At 44.7% G+C, this 25,181-nt stretch overlaps 1 protein-coding gene across 12 annotated transcripts in view; it reads right to left on the reverse strand.

Moving 5' to 3' along the window:
- The window catches only part of AFDN (afadin, adherens junction formation factor), a 3,286,836-nt gene that overhangs the window by 371,973 nt on the left and 2,889,682 nt on the right, over window positions 1-25,181 (reverse strand). For all 12 annotated transcript variants that reach the window (XM_044063225.1, XM_044063199.1, XM_044063191.1 and 9 more), the window contains one exon: window positions 16,429-17,481. In XM_044063225.1, the coding sequence (XP_043919160.1) occupies window positions 16,429-17,481 (1,053 nt within the window). The remainder of the gene's footprint in view (window positions 1-16,428; window positions 17,482-25,181) is intronic.

Here is a 25,181-nt window from a genome sequence, read left to right on the forward strand (position 1 = left end):
ATCTATCCATCTTAATTTTGGACAAAGGATAAGGATGCCTTTTTAACAATACTTTTTCCATAACCACAGCTACTTAAAAATTCATGAAGGCAGATGCAGAATAATTAGAAGTTATGTACTCACCATAACGTTCCATCTGAGTAGGTGACTTCATTTGGATGCAACCTGTGGGTATCGGATCCGACCTCGGATCCGAGCCGGCATTTCAAAAGCTTTAGGCTCCGAGCTCCTAGCTCCTCCCTCTTACCCATAACCCCTTGCCAAGCCCTGACTGACCTCAGATTGAGTTTGCCTAAATAATACTGACTACAGTACATGAACAAAAGCATAACTACTCGCTCTATAAAGGTCAGGGGGATGGAGGGGGGGATGGTTGCATCCAAATGAAGTCACCTACTCAGATGGAACGTTATGGTGAGTACATAACTTCTAAATCTGAAGTAGGCAGACTTCATTTGTCTGCAACCTGTGGGACAGAGTCCCCAGCTACCTGAATCTTCGGCGGCCGTCATGCAAGGATGTTCCGCAGCACCGCTGAGCCAAAGGATGCTCTTCCTCTGGAAACAACATCCACTTTATAATGAGAAATAAAGGTATGAGGCGAGGTCAAGTAGCTGCAGCAGATATCATCCAATGACACACGGGACTTAAAAGGGGCTGAGGTGGAGACTGCCCTAGTAGAATGAGCCGTAACCCTCTGTGGAGCAGGTCTACCTGAAGTGTCATAAGCCTGCAGAATACAATTAGCAATCCACCTAGATAGTGTGACTTTCGACACTGCTTTACCCAAAGCAAATTTAGCAAAGGAGACGAACAGCTGATCTGATTGCCTGTGACCAGCTGTCCTGTGAATATAAAATCGTAATTGTCTATGAACATCCAAGGAATGTAATTTGTATTCTCCTTTGTTTGAGTACTTGGGAAAAAACACAGGTAAGTTGATTGACTGGTTGATATTAGATTCTGAAGAGACCTTCGGAAGAAAAGATGGATTGGTCCTGAGGCACACCCTATCTGGAAAGAAAGAAAGGTAAGGCGGCTTGACGCATAGAGCCTGAAGTTCAGACACTCTTCTGGCTGAAGTAATGGCTACTAAGAAGGCAGTCTTCCAAGAAAGGTACTTTAGGTCTATAGAGGCTGCAGGCTCGAAGGGAGGAGCAGTAAGGGCTTGCAGAACTAAGGATAGATCCCAAGGTGGTACAATCTCTTTGACTGGAGGCCTCAATAAAAAAATCCCTTTGAGAAAGGTTTTGCACAATTTAGCTGTCATGAGGGGAGCTGTCTCATGACCAATGTGATAATGTGAGATGGCTGCCAATTGTACCTTAATCGTGGAAGAGCTTGCCCCTTGATGAAAGAGATCTGTTAAAAAATCCAGCACTGCTGACATAGGTGCTGAGAAAGGATCCAAAGTTCTCTGAACCGCCCAAATAGAGAATCTCTTCCATTTACTCCGATAAACCTGCCTGGTGGAAGGTTTATGAGCTGCCACTAAAATGGCCTTGACCGGTGACGAGATACCGGGAGTCCTAATCAAGGATGGAACTGGAGCAGCCAAGCTGTCAATTTCAGGGTGTGTAGATTGGGAACCGAAATCCCCAGGGGGTGGGAGATGAGATCCGGAATCGGATCCAGAATCCAGGGTGGATTGATTTTGTGAGACCATACAAAGGGGAACCAGGGTTGACGAGGCCAGAGCGGGCAATGAGAATCATTCTGCTCCCCAAACTGTTGGCTTTCTGCAGAAGCCTCTGCATCAGAGGTAGTGGAGGGTAGGCATAAAGGAGACCGGGAGGCCAAGCATGCACCAGCGCATCTCTCGGGAATTCCCCTGGTGGGGGAAGCAGAGCGAAGAAATTGTCGCATTTGGCGTTTGAGGGAGAGGCAAAAAGATCGCAACAGGGTTGCCCCCAAACGGCAAAAATTTTCTTCGCTACCTGAGGATTGAGAGACCACTCGTGAGGTGACAGAATGGTGCGACTGAGTTTGTCCGCAAGGATGTTGGATTTTCCCGGAATGTGCGTTGCTACCAGAAAGCGTTTGGAGGAAATTGCCCATTCCCAGACTCTCATGGCCTCTCGACAAAGGGGATAGGACCTGGTTCCTCCCTGTTTGTTGATGTACCAGACTACCGACATGTTGTCTGTCTGAATCGCAATAGTCCCTGAAGGAAGAACGTGGTGAAGTGCTTGCAACGCTAGGAGCACCGCCCTCATTTCCAGGACATTTATATGCAACGACGTCTCTGTGGTGTTCCACGTGCCTTGGACAATCTTTCCCGCAGAATGCCCCCCCCCCACCCGAGGCAGGAAGCGTCCGTGGTCACTGTGGCTCGGGGAAAAGCAGCACAAAAAGGTCTCCCTGTCAGGGGCTCCGGAGACAGAAGCCACCAAAGAAGGGAGTCCTTGCACGCTCTGCTGACCGCTATCGGAGAGTTGAGGGGAACAGAGGGGACCACTGAACCTGAAGGGTCCATTGAAGAACCCGCATGCGTAGGCGTGCATGAATAAGAAGCGGGATAGCTGCCGCCATCGAACCTAGGGCCCTCAGGACCGAAGCTGCAGACGGAAATGGTTGCAGGACCGCTGCTACATGACACTTCAGGTTGGTAATTCTGTCTGGAGTGAGGAAGGCTCGCATTGACCTGGTGTTTAGCCTTCCTCCTATGAAATCTATAACTTGTGTGGGGTGCAGCAAAGATTTCTCCCAGTTGACAGTGATGCCCAACCTTGGGGCTAGTCGAAGAAAGTAGTCCCTGGCTGAGCACAGAAGATGCCTTGATGATGCCGTCAGGAGCCAGTCGTCCAGGTACGGAAAGACCTGTAATCCCTGGAGCCTCAGGTGGGCCGCTACAACAGCTAAGACCTTGGTGAACACCCTGGGGGCTGAGGTGAGACCAAAGGGAAGGGCCCTGAACTGATAATGACTGGCTCCCAGCCGGAAGCGAAGAAACATCCTGGACCATTTGTCCATGCGAATGTGGTAGTACGCGTCCTTGAGGTCGATGGAGCACATCCAGTCGTTCTCCCTCAAGAGGGGGTGTATAGATTGAAGGGTGACCATCCGGAACTTTTGCTTGGTTACTGACAGGTTCAGCAGGGAAAGATCTAAGATCGGTCTTAAGTCCCCCGTTTTCTTTGGCACCAAAAAGAACCTGGAGTAAAACCCTGACCCGGTTTGATCTGGGGGGACGCACTGGATAGCTCTTTTTTCTAGCAGCTGTCCGATTTCGATAGCTGCTGCCTCCCTTTGGTCGGGTGGAACATCTGGGAGGCTGCGAGATCTGGGAACCTTGTACAGGGGAATTGCATAACCTCTGGATATCACGAAGCACCCAACGGTCTGTTGTGATGGACTCCCAAGAAGTCAGGTGCCTCAAAAAACGCCCCCCGACTGCCTCCAGAGACGGACAGCCGGGCAACCCTTCAGGGCTGCTGCGTGGGCCTATCAGAGAAAGGTTCTCTGGACCCAAAGTTGCTAGGAGCCCCCCTGTCTCTAGGACGGCGACCTCCCCGTCCTCCTCTGCCACGGAAGGACTGGTTATCCGGAGCAGGTTGGGACTGCTGCGATTTCCGGAACCACATCTTCTTCTGTCCCTTTTGGTTCTTCGAGAAGGACCTCTGGGGAGCTGAGAAGCGGACTCCGACGGCAGACAGCGTCTTCCCGTCCTTTTCGCTCTGGACTAATGTTTCGCGAACAGTCTTGCCAAATAAGGCAGAACCATCGAAAGGGGCATTCGCGAAGGTCGCCTTGAAGGGCTCTGCAAAATCACAGTGGCGGAGCCAGGCCTGTCGCCTCATGACTAGGCCTGCTCCGCTGGCTCTAGCAGCTCCCTCAGTAGCGTGAGAAAGCAGCCGCATAGATGTATTCGAGACTGATCTAAGAGTGGCCATTCGGGTGGAGTATACCTGTTTATCCTCACTCGACATGGACTCTGGGGGAGATGCAGCGTATTCTTTAATCAGATCCCGCTGCATCCTGATGACGTGTGCCATGTAGTTCAGCGCTCTCAAAGAGAAGGTTGCTGAACTGAAAACTCGCTTCCCAATGCGATCCATCGAGCGGGACTCCTTGCCCGGAGGATGCATAGAGGGACTCTCCTGGGCCAACTCCCTCTTAGTGGCTGCAGCCATCATCATGGCATCTACTGGGGGGCCTTTGCTCCAGTGAGTGTGGTCCGCTGGAGGGGAAAGGATACGGTCGGGACGCTTAGGTACAGGCTCAACGGTGTCCGGATCCTTCCACGCTCTGATGGATATAAGGTCCACCAGAGGGTCGGCAGGAGGGGACACCCAAGAGGTAGATGGGCCCGCCTCGAATGCCTCCAAGAACACAGACTCGTCTGAGGAGGCCTTGGGGGCAGACCACCCCCCCCCTGATCCTCAACATCTCCATAATGTCTCCAAATGAGACGTCTTCAGGGGGTGACCTTGGGGAGCCCTCCCGTTCATCCAAGTCTGTGTCTTCGGTAACGGACTCGGGGGAGTCCATGTGCCTCCTTTTGCACTTACGCTTCCGAGGTACTTCTTCTGGGGGGCTGTCCGAGGAGTACTCTTCCGCAGCTGGATGTTCCAAGGGAACTACTTGGGACATCGAGGCGGGCTGTCCCTGGGACTGGCTGGTGGGGGCCTGGCCCAACTGCAAGGGTGTGCGGGATGGAGCCGTGGCAGGGACCGGGGGTCCGGTAGTCCTCAACAGTGCCCTTTCCACTACGTCGAAAGCCGAGGGGGAGCCGGCTTCTCTAAACCCCGAGAGCCGACCCCCACTCGGATCCGGCCTTGCGGATCGGAGCCGGAGCCGAGACCGTCAGATCCGAGAGACCGGTGTGCTCCGACCTAGACGGAGCCGAAGACACACCAGCTCCCTCGGACCCGAGGCTCGGCCCTCGGCTCCGAGAGGTCGGGTCCGAAGTACCCGAAGCACTCAAGGGATGGGACGGATCCGAGGTGCGCCGACCTATCGGATCCGACCCACCCCCGGATCCAACTCTGCCCGGCGCCGACAGCTCCGAACCCATGGTATGGGTCGGAGAAGGAGCCAAAGGGGCGAAAAAAGGGGTCGAAGCCCCTCCCGGATGGGGGGGGGGCTAGGAGCACTCCCATTTGCATTTGGGCCTGGATGAATTTCCTCATCATCCGGTCCATATCTGCTTCACTCATAGAGAATGTGGATCTGGTGGAGGCCACCGAAGCGGACCTAGAGAGCCACCTTGGGGACCTCGCTGAAGGGCTAGCCTCCTCCTCCTCGGGCCCAGGAGAGAACCGAGGGGAGTGGAGCCGAGGAGGAGGAAAGCTAGAAGGCACAGGGGAGGACCGCTTAGATGGAGGAGCCGAACTGGAAGTTTCGGCTCTCCGCTTGTGGTGCCTCTCCCTGTGCCTCTCCTTCTTCTCTCTCTCCCTAGAAGACTCTCTCTCCTCCGGCATTTTTGAGGGAGGTTGAGTCCCAGCCGGAGGAGGAGAGCCCACAGCAACTGCTTGCTGAGTAGAAGGGGCAGAAGCCGAAGCGGTATCTGGAGGGAGAAGTCCCGCCAGCACCAGCTTCGACCTCCGCTCCCTCAAAGCTCGGGGGTTGAACCCTGCACAAATGGTACAACCAGATGACAGGTGTTCAACCCCCAAGCATTTAACGCACCGAGTGTGGCCATCCGCTGGGGACAGCTTATGACCACACTCGGTACATTTGGAGAACACAGCCTTATGGGCTTCAGACATTTTAAGCCCTAAAAGGCCTCAAACAAACACACACACACAAACTACGCAAAACCCGAGAAAAGTTTAAAATAAAGAGAGAGGAAAGCCTAACACAATCACTTCTAACTAATAAAATTAAAAAAGTTAAGGTTTTTGTAAATTTTTCTGTCAAAAACAGCTTATCTGTACTAGGAGCTCTGGAATCCGTCGCAACTTGAAAGCGGCAAACGAAATCTGAGGTCAGTCAGGGCTTGGCAAGGGGTTATGGGTAAGAGGGAGGAGCTAGGAGCTCGGAGCCTAAAGCTTTTGAAATGCCGGCTCGGATCCGAGGTCGGATCCGATACCCACAGGTTGCAGACAAATGAAGTCTGCCTACTTCAGATGCTGCCAATAACATTTACAATTTGTACATTTAACATTTAGTCTAAGCTCTTAAAACAAGAACAACAGCTACTTTTGATAAAAGCATCACATACTTTGGAATGCTCACTGGTGCCAACAGAATTATCTAAAGTCTTTTCCAATCTTTGCCTGGTTTTGTGGGATGAAGACACGACTACAACCCTTACCACATGAGTCAGAACAGCAAATGAAAGAGATAAATGAAACATGATGGGAGTGAGCAGACATTGCCAGCTTACCCACCCTGGGAGACAGGAAAAGGTGGCATTGTGTTGGCCATTCACAACTTTATAAATGGAAACTTGTGAGATGCTAAAACAGCCTGTCCAGAGAGGTGGGCTTTGGGATCCCAAGATGGTGGTGATTGCCCTTATCTGCATCTATGTGGTAGCAGAAGCACAAGTACATGCACATTAACACACTATGCCCCGAAGTGCTGCTACACATGTAAGTGGAAATTATAAGATGGCCTGTAGTGACATGAGTGCTCATAATCAGCCATAAAGGATGGGGTTATAGCACAAAGGAAAGAAAATTATGGCTGCCTGTATGATGGCTCCTGTAGCTGACTCTCACCCAAGTTAAAAGAATGGGTGGCCAGATAATAGGAAAGCTGATGGTCAGAAGGCAATGAGAAAGAAAAAGCTCCTATAAAAAAAAGCATTTTCCATTTTTGTCAGCTGGAATACACATATCACCTAAATCAAGCGTGTAGCATTAAAGCAATTTCATACATTACTATGACACAGTACAACACCTGCGTACCCCTGAGGCGTGATCTCAGATTTTTTTTTCTAGATATTATTACTTTCTTATTTCCCCTTGGAACTTCACCAGCATTCTAATACACTTGACTTGGATCCAGAAAATGTATGTAGTAGTTCCTCTCTCATATGACACTTCCATCAGTATTCACATAAACAAACATTTTGGGAATTAATGTCATAATCTTGACTATTAGACTCAATATTAGCTCTATGGTACTTGGTAGCTGTTCTTTAAGTACACTACTCAGACTTGATTTTGGACTTGAAAACTAGCCTAGCAATACTTCGGTGAAGAAAACTGAACTGACACTTAGAATAAATTAGCCTTCAATTCCAGCAGAGCTTCAGTAAGCTTTATTTAATGAAATTCAACAGCAAGAAGTCTCTCCTTGCAGGTCCCGGTCTCATTTCTGGCTAGAAGATAAACTGCATCCTAAACACTAAAATGCCATACATACATGACAAATGAAACAACTGTAAAGAAATGTCCATATTAACTTGAAAAGAGTTTCCTGTCTGAAAGTTTATTTTTTCTTTAATGTGCACTGGAACTGAAACTCCCACAAAATACTTAATACAATATTTTGTTTGAATGGCTGTTACAGACCTCCTTTGAGGTCTCACGGCCAGCTCTGATGATACAACATTGTACTAGCTAAAGTGAAACAGGGAACAGATAAATAAGTGATTAAGGAATTGTATTGCTCTGGGAATTAATCTGGTGAAGTCTCCAGTGTGAGAAAATAAATGAATTTCAGTTCAGCACACCCAGAAACATAAAATGCGTAGCCAAAAATGCAGAGGTTCTTATGAAAAAGCACAATGCAAATTAGGCAAGAACTTGCAACCGTACCTCTGGACAGAGCCAATTATAATCAGGAGGCAAAGGCCAAAAACAGGGATATATTTTAAATATTATTACAAACTTAGTACGTTGCTAGAACAGATTTCGCATTAGCATACATAAGGATATTACATCTGAAACTCAAATATTTAGTTCATAGGTGTGTACTAGGCTAATGGCCCTGGAGCCTTTACACGCCTAGCCCATAGAAGTGCCCTGGCATCGTGCCGCCCGACATTAGTTCCCAGTGCCTCTATCAAGTAGAGCCACTGGAGTGATCCCCGGGGTGAACTTTCTATTTCCCATCCACTCATCAAGATTTCTCTTGAAGAGGGCCAGTGAGGTGCTCTGCTTGACATGTATGAGAAGTCTATTCCAGAGCATGGGCAGTCTCTGGGGTATGAACCTGTCCCTCCAGCATGTTCTGTCGATTGTGGTAATGAGGTTGAGGTCTCTGGAGCATGTGGTGTGGAGGGATTAGGATTTCTTTAGATGTAGCATTTCTAACAGAGCTGGGTCAGACATGGCTTTGTAAGTGAAGCAGAGATCGCCTCTTAGTAGATGACATGAAAGAGAGAATAGCTGGAGTTTTTTGAGTCTGTCCATGTAGGACATGTGTTTAAGGCCTAGGATCCTCTTTGTGAGGTACTTTTGTGGACTTTCCAGCTGCTGCATGTGTCTAGTGAGTTAAATGCCAAATGGGGCATTATACTCGATGACTGGCCTAATGAGGGAAGAGTAGAGAGAGAGGATGAACTCTTTCTTCCTGGATGCAAAACCCTTGGTAATGATATGTGCCACATAGAAGGACTTTCTGCTCACAGTGGCAATGTGACAGTTGAAGGAGAGGTTGTTGTCAACCTGTCTCCCCAGATCTCTTATAACGCCTTCAGTGTTCAGTGGACTCCCATCGAAGTGGTAATTAGTGGGAACCGAGTTTTTCCCAAAGGGGATGACAACGCATTTTTTGGCATTAAGATTGAGGCAAGCCCATGGTTTCGACACCAGTCATTGGTGTCAGTGAGGCCTTTCTGTAATATGTCTACATCACTTGGGCAGTTAATAATGGCTCCCAGCTTGCAGTCATCTGAAAACCTGGTCAGTTAGAGTCCCTCAGTGTTGGCCTGGGCTTCTGAGAAGTAGATGCCAAACAGGAGAGGACCCAGGACTGATCTCTGTGGGACTCCACTCGTGACTGGTCATCAATCTGACTTAAGAGTCTGCTACTTTCACACTGTGGGTTCTATCTGTGAGCCAGTTTGGACCCACCTAGTGATACAGGGGTCAATGGCTAGTTTGGTGAGTTTATCAAAGGCCTTGGCCAGATAGAGGTAGGCTGTATGAACCTGCCTTGCCCTCATCCATAGCTCTGGTGACTGACTCAAAGAAGTCAACCAGATTGAGCAGGCATGATCTACATTTCACAAAACCAAATTGCATGGGATCTAGAGTTTGGAGATTCCCTATATCCTTGTTAATTAGGTCCATGATGATGTGCTCCGTAGGCTTACATATCAGACTCATCAGGCTAATGGGACAATAATTCCCAGGGTCTGTAGTCGCTCCCCCTTTTTGGAGAGGGGTGACTGTAGCAGTGCACCATTTGGTAGGGTCAAAGTCTGAGGTGAGACTGTGATTGAACAGAGCACACAGATGTGGTGTCAGTTCACTTTGTAGTTCATGTAGAGCACATCCAGGGATATTGTCGGGTCCCATGGAAGCTGTATTTTTGACCTTGGATAATGCAGCTTTAAGCTGTGCTGCAGTAATGCTGGGTGCCTGGATTTCTCTGGTATTGTGATTGGTCCTTTGGGGGGGGGGGGGGTAAAGTGGGCACTGAATCTGTCAGCCAGTATGTTGGCAATATCTGTTGGCTCAGTATAGGAGGTACCATTGTGCAGTAAACTCAGAGCAAACCTGGATATTGCTGTGGAGATTCTTGATATAACTACAGAAGGCTTTGTGGTTGTTTTAGTGTCTGCCACAATTCTGTCTTTATAGCTGGCTTTAGAGGTTTTGATGAGGGAATCTCAACTTTTTGTTGAGGCTAATAAGGAAGTTTTTCAAATCTTGGGACTTCACCATTTTCTGCCACTGTTTCTTCCTTCTGTTGTAGAGTTTATTAAAGGCAGGGGACCACCAGATTGGCTTACGAACACTTGGAACATTTATTGGTGAAGGAAGTTACTCTTTTTTTTATGATATTAAACTGCTTGAGAAGTATGTGAGTCTGAATATCACTCCGAGGCTTGAGATTTGATTGGCTGCCTGTGTTTGAGTTCTCAAAAAAGGAATCAGATCTTTTTAATGAATAGAAAGCGATTTCATTGCAGTGCATGTTAGGGTCGCTTAATGTGCTCATCAAAAGGAATTTAAGGTCACAAAATAAAGTTCAAAATAACATTATACAATTACAGGAGTCTCTTATTAACGAGACTTCAGAGGCCATGTTTTCCACTAAAGTGAAGGACATTAAAGTTTGCGTGAGTAAAGCAGAAGCTGAAATTGTGCAAAGAAAAAGAAAGAAACTTGAATGGGACATTAGAGATTATAAGAATGACCTTATATTTTTCTGCCAGTGAAAGCCGAGGAAGGGAATAACAAATACGAGAGCAGCCAAAGGTAAATCAAGAGCATCGTGGGATTCTTCAGTTTCATTGGGTGACTCTGTTTCCAGTAGCAAAAAAAGTGTTTAGTTTGAGAATCTGAATACGGGAGACATCCAACCAGCGAGGTATATGCCAACAGATCAGCGTTCAAGCCTCCAATACAGCAAGGGATGTGGACAGAAAAACCAGGGCAAGTACAGGAAGAATTAAGCTCAGATATAGAGTATGGACAATTTTGGGCATTCTGTTTGTAGGTATGTGGTGCGAACCCTGTGGGGACAGTTTTGAAAATAGTTTGAATATTGTAAATTTATCAGATTCGGTTATCAGTGAGGGTATTAGAAGTTTGTTGTTAAAGGGGATGAAATTTGTCCCCATGCAAATTCCATCTTTAGCAGACCTTCTTTTGGAGGTCAAGCAATTTTGTAGAAAGTTACATCTAAAAGTGCATTTTAATAACAAAAAATAACCAGTGTTACTGAAGCTTTGGAAATGGAGGATTCACTTTTGAATTTAACCTTGCACAAAAATTGATTTGTATGACATTTATTTACAGGATCTTAATAGTGATGATGAGGAATGTTCCAGTGCTTCCCAAGAAAATGTTATTACTGGTTACGAGAAGTTAATTGTATTCCATGTTCCTAATGTTAGTACTTTTATGCCCCCAAAAACTTCTGTGGTAATTAACAGTTTTGTAAGAGTATTGTGCAAGTTGATAAAATCTGAATATAGGAAGTTCATTAAGGGGAACTGGCAATATAATTTGAGAGAGAGAATGGTTAGCCTTAAAAGAACTTTGTGAACTTAATACAGACTATGTATTCACCCAAGTGGATAAGGGTGGTAATTGGGTGATTATGACTAGGGCTGATTATAACAAAACGGTAGGGGAATTTATCTAATACTGATAATTATCAAATGTTACCCTTTAATCCTGTGTCAGAGTTCAATGCTGCTTTGTTAGAACTACTAGACAGGGGGGAACAGTTAGTTTTTTTTTCAGCTTCAGCTGTTAGGAAACTGCATATTAAATACTCCAGAGATGCTAGGTTTTTGCCATACCTAAAATCCACAAAGACATGGTAGATCCCCCAGGAAGACCAACAGTAACAGGTATTAATGCTTATTTGCAAAATGTAGGCATTGTTCTCGATAAACATATAAAGGTACACTTGGGTGAAGGTTTCTTCTCATATTAAGACCACAAGTGACTTTTCTAGAATTGTTGGTGGTACGAAGATTTTTACTGGGCTTGTGTGGATGTGAAAGCCTGTTGTTACTAGCATCAATAAAAGGTGGGGTTTGGAGGCAGTGCAGAAGATGTTGGGGGAGGGCCCCCATATAGCTTATTTAATTCAGTTATTGGAGTTTTCTCTTACACATAACTATTTTGTTTTTGAAAATGAAAGTGTTTTTGCAAAAGGAGGGCACGGGGATGGGGACATCTTAGGGCATTATTTTTATGGCTTACTTTGAGAACTTATTTACTTATATTTCAATTTTTTTTTTGCAACAGATAGTTACAAGAGATGCATAGATGATTTAATTTTTATTTGCAAGGAGGACATAAGTGAATTTTAAGGATTCATGGAAGAGCTGAGTAAAAATCACTTTGGTTTGGGATTTACAAACAGCATAGGCAGGTTATGCAGTTTCTTGACATTTATCTATATGTGGGTAGTGACAGCCAGGTACAACATATACCATATATGGAAAAGTACGGCTGTGAACAATTTCTTATGTGATGACAGCATGCACCCCCACATGTACTGAATTCATTACCCTATAGGGCATTAAAACAAATTTTGTACAACATGTCAGAGAAATCACAATTAGAAAAGGTGTTTGGTAAAGTGAAGATGAAATTGTTGAGCAGAGGGTATTCTATGAATGTTATAAATAAGGTTCAGGTTAGGTACAGGATTTGAACAAGCAAGGAACATGTGGATGGTGCAAGGTATGAACTGGGCAACAGTGAGAGGAATATCTATTTTGTTAGCAGATTTTCTCCATTTATGACTTTGTTGACAAGGGTGTTTAACAACTTATGGCCTATTATTTGTCAGGGCAGGTTAGGTAAGATTTTTCCCAAAAGAATAATTTTTTTATATGGGTGTTTTTTTGAATTTAAAAGAAATTTTAAACTTAAGGAAGCCACAAGTGGGGGGAGGGGCCCACTTGGGCTCTTTTCCTTGTGGGAGGTGTAAAGTTTGTGGAATAATTAAAAATTTAGCTGGCAATAAAATTAATGGAAGAAGGTACATAGCCTTTGATCGTTTTGATTGCCGTTCTTGTGGAGTGATGTACACTACAGCATGTGGATGTACATCTATTAAATGGTAGGTGGGGCAAACTAAGAACATGGTTAAAAAGAGGATTTTGGAGCATTTGGGGGACATTAGAAACTGCAATTTAGACAGTCCTGTTGCTCAACATTTCCATTCAGTACATGTGGGATCTGACAGTACTTTTTCCTTTAGTGTCCTAGCTAAACCCCATAACAATAGGGGAAGTGATTTTGCACATACTTTACTACAATGGAAATTAGGTTTATAATTAATTATAGAACTTATAGAAGGTATGAATTTAGATTTAAATTTCAATGTGTAATTTTAAAATTTAGATAATGTTCGAATATCTATATCATTGTTTTAACTGGGATTTGGCTAGTTTTGTGGGCGTTTCCACTTTGTTGCATGAGAATGGTGTACTTACTGTATCAATTTCAATTATTTAATCACAAGGTGTAAATTGTTTATATTTATAAAGGCTGCATGATGGTGTAGAAGTTATTCCCTGAAGGCAATTTGGCCGAAGTACCAGAAGCACCAGTAAGTGGTTAATGTACAGCAGCTACATGTGTCTTTGGCTCCTTACTTTTTGTTATTTTTGTATTTGAAGTGTTTTTTGACACTGACATAGCCTCAGTGCTCCAAGATGAAGCCATTTAAGATGCCACTCCGAACCCACAAAATCCCAGGTGACAGTCATTTAAAGCCAAATAAAACTCTTAGAACCACCTCCTATGCTCAGATGCAAACATGAAAGAATCGGGAAGTTAAAATGTTTCATTTGACCCCTAGAAGACTTGTCAAGGACACTGGAGTGAAGGACTGCCAGACTGGATGAGGTTATACTGGACAAGTCTGCAACTTGCTAGTACTCTTCTTCAAGCTGCAACTCAATAATCAGGGATTTCACACTCAATCACTGCTAAAGAGATTTCTGTTAGTGTGCTGGTACAAATTCAAAGTTTTTGGGCTTTACAATTTTCTATATGGTTGGGTGGCTGTTGAGTCAGTACACTAAGTAATAGGATGTGGGGATGAAGCCCTCACATGGGGTGAATGGAGGGCTTTGCTCTTCTCCACCCAGCCAAAAATGCTTTTTTGTTACTTGTATCTGGTTGAAGCTTCAGTCGGTTGGTTTGTTTTTCTCATTCTTTTCAGCCAGTGCACCTAGAGCCACAATGGCACCACTTAACTGCCCTTCTCTGTCTGCAAAGGGGCTTCTTCAGCTGAGAATGCTAAGCTATTCTGAAAGAAGAGTAAAAAACCAGGGAGGGGTGTCATTGAATCCATTTTGTGCTGTCAAACCTGCTTCCTCTTTTGCAAGTCTTCCATAATCTCTCAAAGAGCCTGCCAGGATAGGGCTTCATGCAAAGAGGGCATCAGGGAGAGTCCATTTTAACTAATCCTTAAAGATGGGCTGTCTGAACCACTCTAACACATGCACATTCAAGATGCTGCTGTCCTGGTCAAAGCATCACTATGACCCAAAGGTACAACAGGTTACATGAAAAGCTCACTGAAAAAACTGTCAGAAGTGTCTTCTCTGGATACTCAATTTCAGGAACTCTGAGATCTTTGAGTTTCTTCACATGCTAGTCTAAAAAAGCTAACTACAGCAGGCAAGATTAACAAGGATTCTGAGATAAAGGGTGGCAAAGTAGAACATTCTCTTGCCTACTCTACCCAAAGCTTTAGCTTATTTACATATAGCAGCTAGAAGAAAAGGTCTTGTAGTCTCTGGGACCTATGCTGAACTAACAAAATCATGCAGTAGTCTTATCTAGCAAGCTTATTCAGGATGCCAATCCACTCCCTCCATCCAGTGGTCTGTAGGAATAGAAGAACAAGGAACTGGGTGATTCCAGGACAAAAACAGACAACCTAGAGGAAAAAATCCAGGCGGTGATGTGAATTGTAGGAAAGAACACTGACTATAAGGCCAGTCCTTGCAGGAATTCATAAACACCAGAGTCACTTAAGTGGACAGGTCATCCAAGGTGGGAAACAAGGACAGAATCTCTCAATATTCTTGTCTGCTAAGGAAGCAAAGACCTCAACTCATTCTGTATTACCCCCAGTCAGATTCAGATGAGAGTCAATATCACTGTGCTATTCCCAGAAGTTGTCAAACTGTAACCTAGTACTCTGGGCATGTAATAAATGGTAAAAATGTGTGCGGAAGTTGAAAAACAGGAATTCCACATAAAGGTGCTGCAGACATGGGAGGTAATGCCTGCTCAGAACAGCCTTGTGTAAGTCTCCTTGCTTGTGTCTGGGATGCTTGCTTACAGTGCACTACCACACCTGTATGGAAATACCACAATACTTCAAGCTACACCCTAATTTCTAACATCTCTGTGATCTCTGCAGAACCACCAAGCAAACTATATCCTTAGTACTCATTCAGAAGGCAACAATTTGAGAATGTAAAAAGTAAAAGTATACCACAAGCTCAGCCACCAAGCCTTTGAAAAGGGATGCAAGGTCCATGCTAAGTGCAAGCTTTAGTAAGACTGCTAACACACAAATTTAGGACTCAACTTCCAAGGGGTCTACCTTCATGCCTTTCTCTGCATTATCACATGATGACTGGAACAAGTCTGATCTCTTGCTAGTCTAAGGAGACTCTGCAAGCTGCAAAGGGAATTAGAACATCTCTACATAGAGGAGATTTTGACTGATGCATGACTTTCCATTCAGTTACCTTTTCCCTTTGCTATAGTCTCATGCCTGGGATCACACAAGAAATACAATAGAGAATACCTGCACTGGTTAGATTCCAAGCCCCTGTCCTAAGACAGGTCAAGAAGGTCCTGAGCTCCTCATGACTCCTTTTTCCAACCAGATTAAAAAACTGGCATCACTGACAATCCACGTAGCACTCATCTCCCAGAATAGACAGACAGTACAAGTGCTGGTCCTGTATGAAATGTGGTAATTACAGCAGCACTTGGGAGGCTTTTTTGGCACTGAACAAATCTTATGAACATGATCTGAAATGTATTACTATAAGATGAAAACAATTTAAGAGGATGAGGCTTGTAATTACCATCTCAATCTGCTGTGTCAAATCATGGCATGTACTATGCCAGTACATCCTGAGTAAAGAAACTGGAGAATGCAACAATGTTTGGAATAAGAGGGCCCACTGAAGGTGTCCCCATTATCATCAACTACACAATATCCTTCAAAGTAAAATCTAGAAAAATCTATATAATCTTACACACGCACCCACACACATGCACGCGCACACACACACATGCACATACACACACACACACGCACACACACACACCTACACCCCCGCACCCACATGCACCCACAGACACACACACATGTATGCCTTTTGGAACCAATGGCAAACTTCTGATCCATACGGTGGTGATATTATTGATGCTGTCAGACAGCTTTTCTGTAGCAGGAAAGGAGAAAAGCATAAAGGTGTCTCATCCTAAACCCTGCATGGGGCAAAGGAGGTCTGACTCTAGTAAATGGCAGCTTCAATACTAATGGATATAAGAGAAAGTTACCAAGGGAAATGATAATATGGACTTCATTTACACTCTTACTCTACTTTTCTCTCTTGAAACAAATCCAGCAGTAATCATAAGCAAATGTTTGACCCACTTCTTGAGCTTCCCATATGCCCCTGCATCACTTCTATCACTACTGAGAATACCAGTAAAAAGATGGTGACTTAATAAAACAAACAAAAATAAATCTGTTCAATGATTTGCAGTAAGTAAGACAGAGTCACAGTCAGATATTACTCTAAAACATAACTGCACAAATAAATGAACTTAGCTGTCAACATCGACTTACCCGTGCCCTTCTTTCTGCTTCTAGTCTTTGTCTCAGCATAGTATCTACATCATCATCTTCCTCTTCATCATCGTCATCATCATCATCTTGCTGCTTTGATTCCTGCAGACGTTTCTGGAACTGCCATTCCAGCATGAGTTTACGTAAACGATCCGTATCCTCAGATGTACGATCAGACTTAGTTTGTAGTTCATGAATTTCTTTGCTTAACATGTCCACAATGTGCATCTGCTGCTGCTTCTCTAGTTTCTCCTTGGCATCACGCTTCCAAGGATCAGGTGAAAGACTGTCACCTGAAGACAGTTCTTCTTTACTGATTGTAATATACTGCAGATCACGGCGCTCAATGGTGCGAGGCTGCTGCTGGGGCAGCAGCTCCCGAATGACAGTGTCTGGGGGTCTTGGCAAAGCAGCAGGTTTTTCAGGCCTAACCTGTTGTACAGGTGGCACTGGATACAGTGGCTGAGCAGGAACTGCTGCCTGACTACGCAACTGACCAAGCTTTCTCTCCTGCTCTCTCCTTTTCCTCTCCCTCTCTTCTTCTAGGCGCAACTTTTCCTTCTCATACCAACGTTGCTGATCCTCCCTTTTTTTTCTGTCTGCTGCTGCAGTAGCCTGTGAAGAAGAGGGTGGCATCTGTACTGATAACTGATTGGGATGGGGAGGGGGTGGCAGGGGTAAATCTGCGTGGATGTTATCAAAATCTGCCGGATAGAGCACAGGTGGTGGTGGTGGAGGGGGAGGGAGATCTGTCCTTATAGGCTGAGAGACAGCAACTGGTGTAGGCTGACTTGGTACTGGCATTTTCCAGCGTCCGGGACCAGTTTTATTTAAACTAGAAGCAGGATGACCTGGCCTAGGAGCATAGTTCAAATGCTCCTGACTGGATGCATTGGACTCTCGAGATGAGCTTAAGCTAGTCCAGGTATCCTCACCATTGTGCCTTGGATCCATGTGATATTCCATGTCTCTACTGATGATCTCCTCATGTCGATTCCTCTCCATAAGGAAAATTCTGTCATCACGCAATTCCTCCTGAGAACGAGTAGCACGCTATTAAAAAAACAGAGGGAAAAAAGGCACAGTAACAACAGTCATCAATTTGTGGGGTATTTACTCAAATGCAGTACAAGTCAGCTCTGCATAAAGTAAGCAACAGTAAAACGAGAAAAATTTACACTTATAAAACCTTTATAAGCAGTTATCAAAAGGTACTAAAATAGCTAGTTTGCATGTGGCATTACAAAAATATGCTCCCTGTTACCCAAGGTTAGAGATACCACAGCATTTTTGTGTAAACACATCACGTGGAAGTGAATATCACAAAGTATACTACAAAAGCTTTCTTTGAAATATGGACCAGCAGAAAGCTCAAAGAAAAGTCACAGACTAGTATGCACACAAACAAAGCAAGTATTCTGAAGTTTCAAGCTATACATTTTATACTCACTACTGACACAGTACATCAGTAGTCAATGACTGGCCAAGTTACAGGATTTATGCTAGTCTGGATTTAAGTATTGTTTTGAAGCTTAGTATTATTTGTTTAATCGAACAGGCTACCAACATGAACAAAGGTACAGTGATGGAAGCTATCTTAACCACTTCAAGCAAATTTATTCATATAATTTTTGAAAGAATAGTATTCATTTAAACTGTCTGCATTTAAACATGAAACACTTTGTAAAATTTATTTTTATATGGCCCTAAAATAACAGGAAGAAATGGGTTCTTTACAAACAGTTTTGAACAAAAATGGGCAGAGTCTGAAGTTCACTTTTAATAGTGGCAATGTCAGTGTTAGGTTTTTAGTTTTAACTGTGAGCCACGACTTTGATCATTCATACTTGACATATATTTATAGAAAACCAATTGAAGAAAAGCTCTGCTAACGCTATAATAATGTTCATTCAAGACTCACACAAAAAGAACATGTAATATTAACTCAAGAGTGAGTAGAAATATGGAACAACACACCATGCAAATAACTCAGTGCATGGAGAAAGGCTAAAAACACAGCAACAGAATCCAGCACATCAAAACGGAGACAAAACCTAGCAGCAAATTGCCATTTATTTTATTTCATATTTTCCAGCAGAGGACAGAGTAACCAACTTTACTAGTATTGAGAAAGACGTTGTAATGCATTGAAACATGCAAGTGGGAACCAGATTTTACCCATTATGTAGCGAGGCCATGAGGGTGTTGCATTGTGCAATGGCCTCTCACTGTTTTCCGAGAGCCACACACATTCCTAAGGTGGCTCAGTGAATTTGTGAATAGGCTCATCAGGGATCTCCTTCTGCCTCACAGGTGTTTCTTCAATACAGACATTGTCAAGAAGACATTCAATCGCTTGAGCACTCCCTGTTGTGCGCTCTTTGCAACTCCCCAGAAAACAAAATGCAGCAGCTATTTTGCCATAGCTCCCCATCTGGGAGAGCCACCCAGGGATGCTCTTGTCTTATCTCCAAGTCCCTTATGTTACTTTATGATTATCCCTCACTTACTCAATGACCAAATGTCCTCAGAAAGCCTTATGGTGCAGGACCACTGTCAAACTCATAGCCCCATTTTGGCCCAGAAAAATCTGGTTCCCCATCTCAAGCCTCACTTGAAGGAGCCCCCTTGGTTCTTCAATCTGCTTCCAGATCTAGTCAACCAACCCTCCAGGGGGTTTACCCAGATATTCCCAAAATGAACTTATCAGCTTAGTTTCTCCAGTGCCAGTGACTGCAAGTGATATATGTAGATGGGGATTTTGACCCATACGTAAAATTGGATAGACTGAATAGAATGTGAAAGTTATCTACGTAGTACGATGACAGATTCTTCCACTCCAGTCTGTCTGATATGACAACCCACCCTCCTTCCCCCTGCTAGTCTAAAGACCTGAAGGATTGTGGCTTTTTCCTCAAGTCCAAGGCAGTGCAAATCACAGGCTTACGCTTTAGGTGTCTAACTTGATGGTGGGGAGGACAAGGACATTACGGGAAGGAAAGATTCTTAAAGGGCTCAAGGGTGGAGCACTAAATTGCTGGATCAGATTGGAGCGGTGGCTGAAAGACCCATACATCGTACTGAAAAGAAAGGATAGATCATTATGGTAAGTACATAACTTTCATATTTACCATAAGTATTCTGATTGAGCTATGCAATCAGCATACAAATTTTTCACTCATAATAACTTTTTACTGTAATAAGGTGAAATTTGTCAAATCACCCAAGTACTCAAATTGGAACAAACTCCATATAAACTGCATAATTCAGCATCTGTCTACTGCTAACTGATTTGCTCTCAAATATGCAAACACCATAGATGAAGCTGTTCATCTTTCAGTACTTTTACCTTGTCACTAGATAACAAATACATCTTTGCAACTTGCAGGACACATCAGAATTAAGAATTTATATCTCCTTTGGACAGATTCTGCAAACAGAATTTTAATGAAAAGTAACGATGCAACATAGTAAACATAAATCCACAGGTGATATGCACTCAACCACTACTTACAAAACACCTGAAAACCACTTCGAAAAACATTTAAGGCTAGTAAAAAAAAAGTTATGTTTTTACCATAACGTTCCATTTGTGTTGTTGATCTTCATTCATTCATTAGTGATGGTTATCAGTTCCATCCTCGAAACAGAGGCAGCTGTTAACAAGCACCCACCAGCCAAAAAATTCGAGCTAAGCTTACCCATAGTGTGCCCCTCTCTCTGTCACCTCAGATCGAGTTTGCCCGTAAGAAAGAAAGCAAAGGCTTTAGCTGAGCAAATTCATTATCACGGAGCCTGGACCAAATCCAAACCTCCAGGAGTCTTTTGGAGGGGGTAGGCGGGTGGGATGTAATGAATGAATGAAGAATAACACAGATGGAATATTATGGTAAGAACATAACTTCTTTATCTGATGTTGTTAAACTTCATTCATTCATTACTGATGGGACAGAGTCCCTAGCTACTTTATGTCATAGGAGGCCCTATAGAAGGATATTCCTGAGCACCACTGAACCAAAGGATGCTCTCCCCCTGGAGACCAAGTCCAACTTGTAATGAGTGATAAAGGCATGAGGAATAGCCCATGTTGCTGCTACACAAATGTCATCCAAGGAAGCTCTTGAATGGAAAGCAATAGATGTCGCAACTGATTTGGTTGTATGCTCTTTGATCTTAGTTGGTAGAAAAATGTTGTTTTGTTGGTAGATAAAGGAAATACAATCTCTCAGCCATTTAGCTAAAGTTGCTTTAGAAACAGATTTTCCCAATTTTGGTCCTGAGAAGGATACAAATAATTGGTCATATTTCTGTAGTGATTTAGTGCTGTCCAAGTAGAAATGTAATTGTCTATGCACATCAAACAAATGCAGGCAATATTCTCCTTTATTAGAAAAATTGGGAAAGAAGACTGGCAGGTCAATTGTCTGACTAATAGTCAAATCTGAAATAACTTTGGGTAAGGAGGAGGGATTAGTCCAGAGTGATACTCCGTCTTTATGGAAAACCATGTAAGGACGTTTTATGTAATAAAGCTCGTAGTTCAGATATTCACATTGCATGAGGTAATAGTTACCAATAATAGAGTTTTCCAGGACAAAAATTTCATATCACAAGTGGCAGCAGACTCGAAGGGTGTACGAGTCAAGGACTGTAGCACCAATGTCACATTCCAAGGTTCAACTGGCTCTTTGAAGGGTGGTCTAATGCGAGTGACACCTTTCAAAAAGGTTTCACAGAGATGGTGAGATATCAAGAATGAGTCCTGAAAGCCATTATGGAAGTTTGAGATGGCCACCAGGTGTATTCAAATAGTGGAAGCTGCTGCTCCCGAATGGAGGTTGTTTGAAAAATAGTCCAGTACAGAACTCACTAGAGCCGAGAGGGGGTCAAGTTTTTTCTCTCGAGACCAAATTATGAATCTTCTCCATTTGCTAAGATAAAGTTTCCTGGTGAATGGTTTGTGGGAAGCCAGAAGAATGTTTCGTACAGGGGAGGATAAATTATTCTGCGTGGCAATTACTGGAAGTGGAGGAATCAAGCTGTCAGCTTGAGAGTTGATATGTTCGGATGGCTCAACTCTTGTGGGTGCGATAGCAATTCTGGAGTTGGATCCAGACTCCACAGTTGGTGGAGCAGGTGAGGCCAAAGGAAAAGAAACCAAACTTGTCAGGTTCAATAGGAAGCAATGAGGATTACTCTCCAACGAAGAGCTTTCTTAGGAATTGCAGGATCAGAGGAAGAGGGGAAAGGCATAAAGAAGTCCTGCTAGCCAATCATGTATTAGAGCGTCCCTCGAGGATTCTCCCTGAGGGGAGATCAACGCAAAGTAGCTGCTGCATTTGTGGTTTGCAGGGGACATGAATAGATCACAGCAAGGCTGGCCCCAGCGACTGAAGATCTTCATTGCTATGACAGGGTTGAGGGACCACTCGTGAGGCAGGAGACTGCATCTGCTCAGCTTGTCTGCAATTACGCTGGAATCCCCAGGAATGTGTGCTGCTATTAGAAAGTGGTTGGAAGATATCGCCCATTGCCAAATTCTCATGGCTTCTCGACACAATGGGTAGGATTTGGTTCCCCCTTGTTTGTTGATATACCAGACTACGGACATGTTGTCCGACTGGATAGCAATTGTCCCTGATAGGAGGATAGATTGAAATGCAAGAGGCACTGCCCTCAGTTCTAGAACACCGACATGCAGGTTGGCCTCCATGGGGGACCCAAGTGCCTTAGAATGTCTTTCTCTGGAAATGCCCCACCCCCCACCCCATCAGGGAAGTGTCCGTGGTTACTATGGCCTTGGGCTGAGAGGGGAAGAAGGTACGACTTGATAGGTCTTTTTCTGGCTTCATCCAGCAAATTAAGTCTTGTTTGCATCAATTTGTTATGCAGATCTGAAAGGACATAGGATGAGTTAGAGGGAACCATTGTGCTGCTAAGAGCCATCGTAGGTATCTCATGTATAGTCTTGCTAGGGGAACAATAGTAATCAGTGCTGCCATTGACCTAGTAGCTGAAGGACTGCATGATCTGAAACCTTGTCCTGAGAGAGTATCATCTGGAATTGAGACCTTAGTCTTTGTAACCTGTGAAGTGGAAGGGCGACTAGGCAAGACAATGTCGAAAGTTGCTTCTATGAATTCCAGATTTTGAGAAGGAGTTAATTTGGACCTTTCTTTGTTTATTGAGATCCCCAAGGATCTTGCTAGCTTTAGGGTGTAATGTAAGGGTGTAATCTGCAAACACTTGGTAGGGGCGGTAAGGAGCCAATCGTCTACATAGGGAAACACCCGGAATCCTCGCAGTCTCAAGTGAGCTGTTACCGCTGCCATACATTTGGTGGAACACTCTGGGGGCCGTAGATAGACCAAAAGGCAGCACTCGGAATTGGTAGTGACTAGCTCCCAGCCAGAAGCAGAGGAATCTCTTGGAGCGTTTGTCCATTTTTATGTGGTAATACGCATCCTGGAGCTCTGTCGAGCACATCCAATCGTCTTTCTCCACAAATGGAAGGATAGACTGAACCGTGACCATCCGGAATTTTGTCTGTCTGACAAACTTGTTTATGATGCTGAGGTCCAAAGTTGGCCTCCAGTCCCCTGTCTTTTTTGGCACTAAAAAGAACTTTGAGTAAAATCCGGATTCTATCTGGCCTGGTGGGACTGTTTGGATGACTCTTTTTAGAAGCAGCTTTTGTATTTCTTGAGTTACTGCTTCCCGTTGACTGGATGGGAAGTCGGAAATTTGCCTTTGCAGCTTTGGGAAAGAATCGAAAGGGATGTGATAACCTCTGGTAATTATCATCTGCACCCAAGAATCTGTTGTTATGGACTGCCAGGGCAAGGTGGTGCAAAAAGAATTGTCCCCCCGGCTGTTTCCAGAGGTAAGCAATCAGGCTGTTCTTCATGAGCACTGATAGGGTTGTCCAGAGAAAGTCTCTCTAGATCCCTGATTATACGGACCCCCTCTGTCTCTAAAGGGGCATCTTCCTGATGAGTTCCCCCCTCTGTCCCGGGGGAAAACTCTCCATGTGTTGCACGAAAAGGAACCTGGGCTTTCCTGTACCACATCTTTCCACTCCTCTGATTCCTAGAGAAGGATCGTTGGGGGGGGGGGGGGTGGAAAAACGAATGCCTATGGCAGACAGCGTCTTGCCGTCCTTTTCACACCTGGCTATGTCTTATACCTTTGGGGCAAACAGAGAGAAAGTTTCCACAGGAGCAGTGAGAAAGAAAGACTTAAAAGCGTTCGCAAAATCACATAGGCGCATCCAGGCATGATGTCTCATAACACCTGCACCCGCTACTCTAGCCGCCCCTTTGGTAGTATGAGAAACCAACCACATGGATGAGTTAGATATAGACTGTATGGTGGCAAGCTGTGAGGCAACTTTGTCACATACCTCATCAGATACTACTACTGCTAGTGTGTGTGAGAGTTCCGCGATCAGGTCTCTCTGGAGACGGGTAAAATGTGCCAAGTAATTCAAGGACCGAATGGCAAAGATCAATGAACCATATACCTACTTCCCTAATCAGACCATCACCTGAGACTCCCTGTTTCGAGGATGGATAGTAGAACTCTCCTCAGCAAGTTCTTTCCTAGCGGCTGCTGCCACCACCATAGCATTTACTGGTAAGCTTTTGGATCAATGGGTGTGATGCCCTGGAAGGGAGAGAATTTTGTCTGGTCTCCGGGGGACAGATTCAACGTTGTAAGGATTCCTCCAAGCTCAGTGCATGATGAGCTGAACTAGATAATCTGCAGGCGCGATCACCCAGGAAGTAGAGGGTCGAGCACGGAAAACCTGCAAGAATACAGACTCCTCAGAGGAAGGGTTAGTGCGCTTGCAGTCTCCCCACTGCTTTAAAATTTTTAGTACATCTCCATAGGAGACATCTTCATGGGGCAACCATGGGGACCCTTCCCCCACATAGTAATCTGCATCTTCAGTAAGGGATTCTTCAGGGGAATCCACGTGCTTCCTCTTGCACAATCTCTTATGGGGTACCTCCTTGGTGCGGGCCTCTGAAGAGGACTCCTAAGAGTGGGTGCCCTGTGGAAGGGTATCTTGAGGTTCCTATGCACGATGTACCAGAGCAGTGGACTGTGTCAGCTGTGGTTCAGAGGACAGGTATATGTGGCATTCTGGTGCCGAAGGAACCAGCTGTGAGCCTGCTGAGGGCAAGTGCCCTCTCCATCACCTGGAAAGCAGGCCCACCCAAAGAGGGATGGGAGCCCAAAACCAAGAAAGACAACCTCAGAACTGGGGTCACACCCCACTCAGATGAGCCCACTCCCAAAGGAGGAGCCACGAGAGGGCTTGGTGCCACCAAGATAACCAGAACCGTAGTAGACGGCACCGTAGAAAAAAATAGGCGCTATACTAGGGGTCACGGTACCAGCAGACCAGTCAAGATCCTGAGGATGGGTTAGCTACAATACAGTCAAGGACCACAGGGTAGGTTCTGGAGCCATGGTAAGATCTACCAATGGAACCGAAGAAGCTGGTACCGGGATAGGGGTCAGTGTTGAGGGCTCTGATACTTCCAAGGAGGTCAAAGGAGAAATATATGTCAGAGTCTGTGGAGAAAACTCTTGGGGTCCAGGTGGGAGGGAGGATTTAGGAGGAGTTGAAATTCCTATGGCCACCAGGAGCTGATCCATGATTCTCACTATGTAGAATTCTGAAAGACTCCTGGAGGAAAGGGTTGACATCCCAAGGCGGAGAATGAAGGCATTCTATAAAAGGA

The sequence above is a fragment of the Protopterus annectens genome, chromosome 1.part0 (genome assembly GCF_019279795.1).
Source record: "Protopterus annectens isolate FY-2018-M chromosome 1.part0, PAN1.0, whole genome shotgun sequence".
NCBI lineage: Eukaryota > Metazoa > Chordata > Ceratodontiformes > Protopteridae > Protopterus > Protopterus annectens.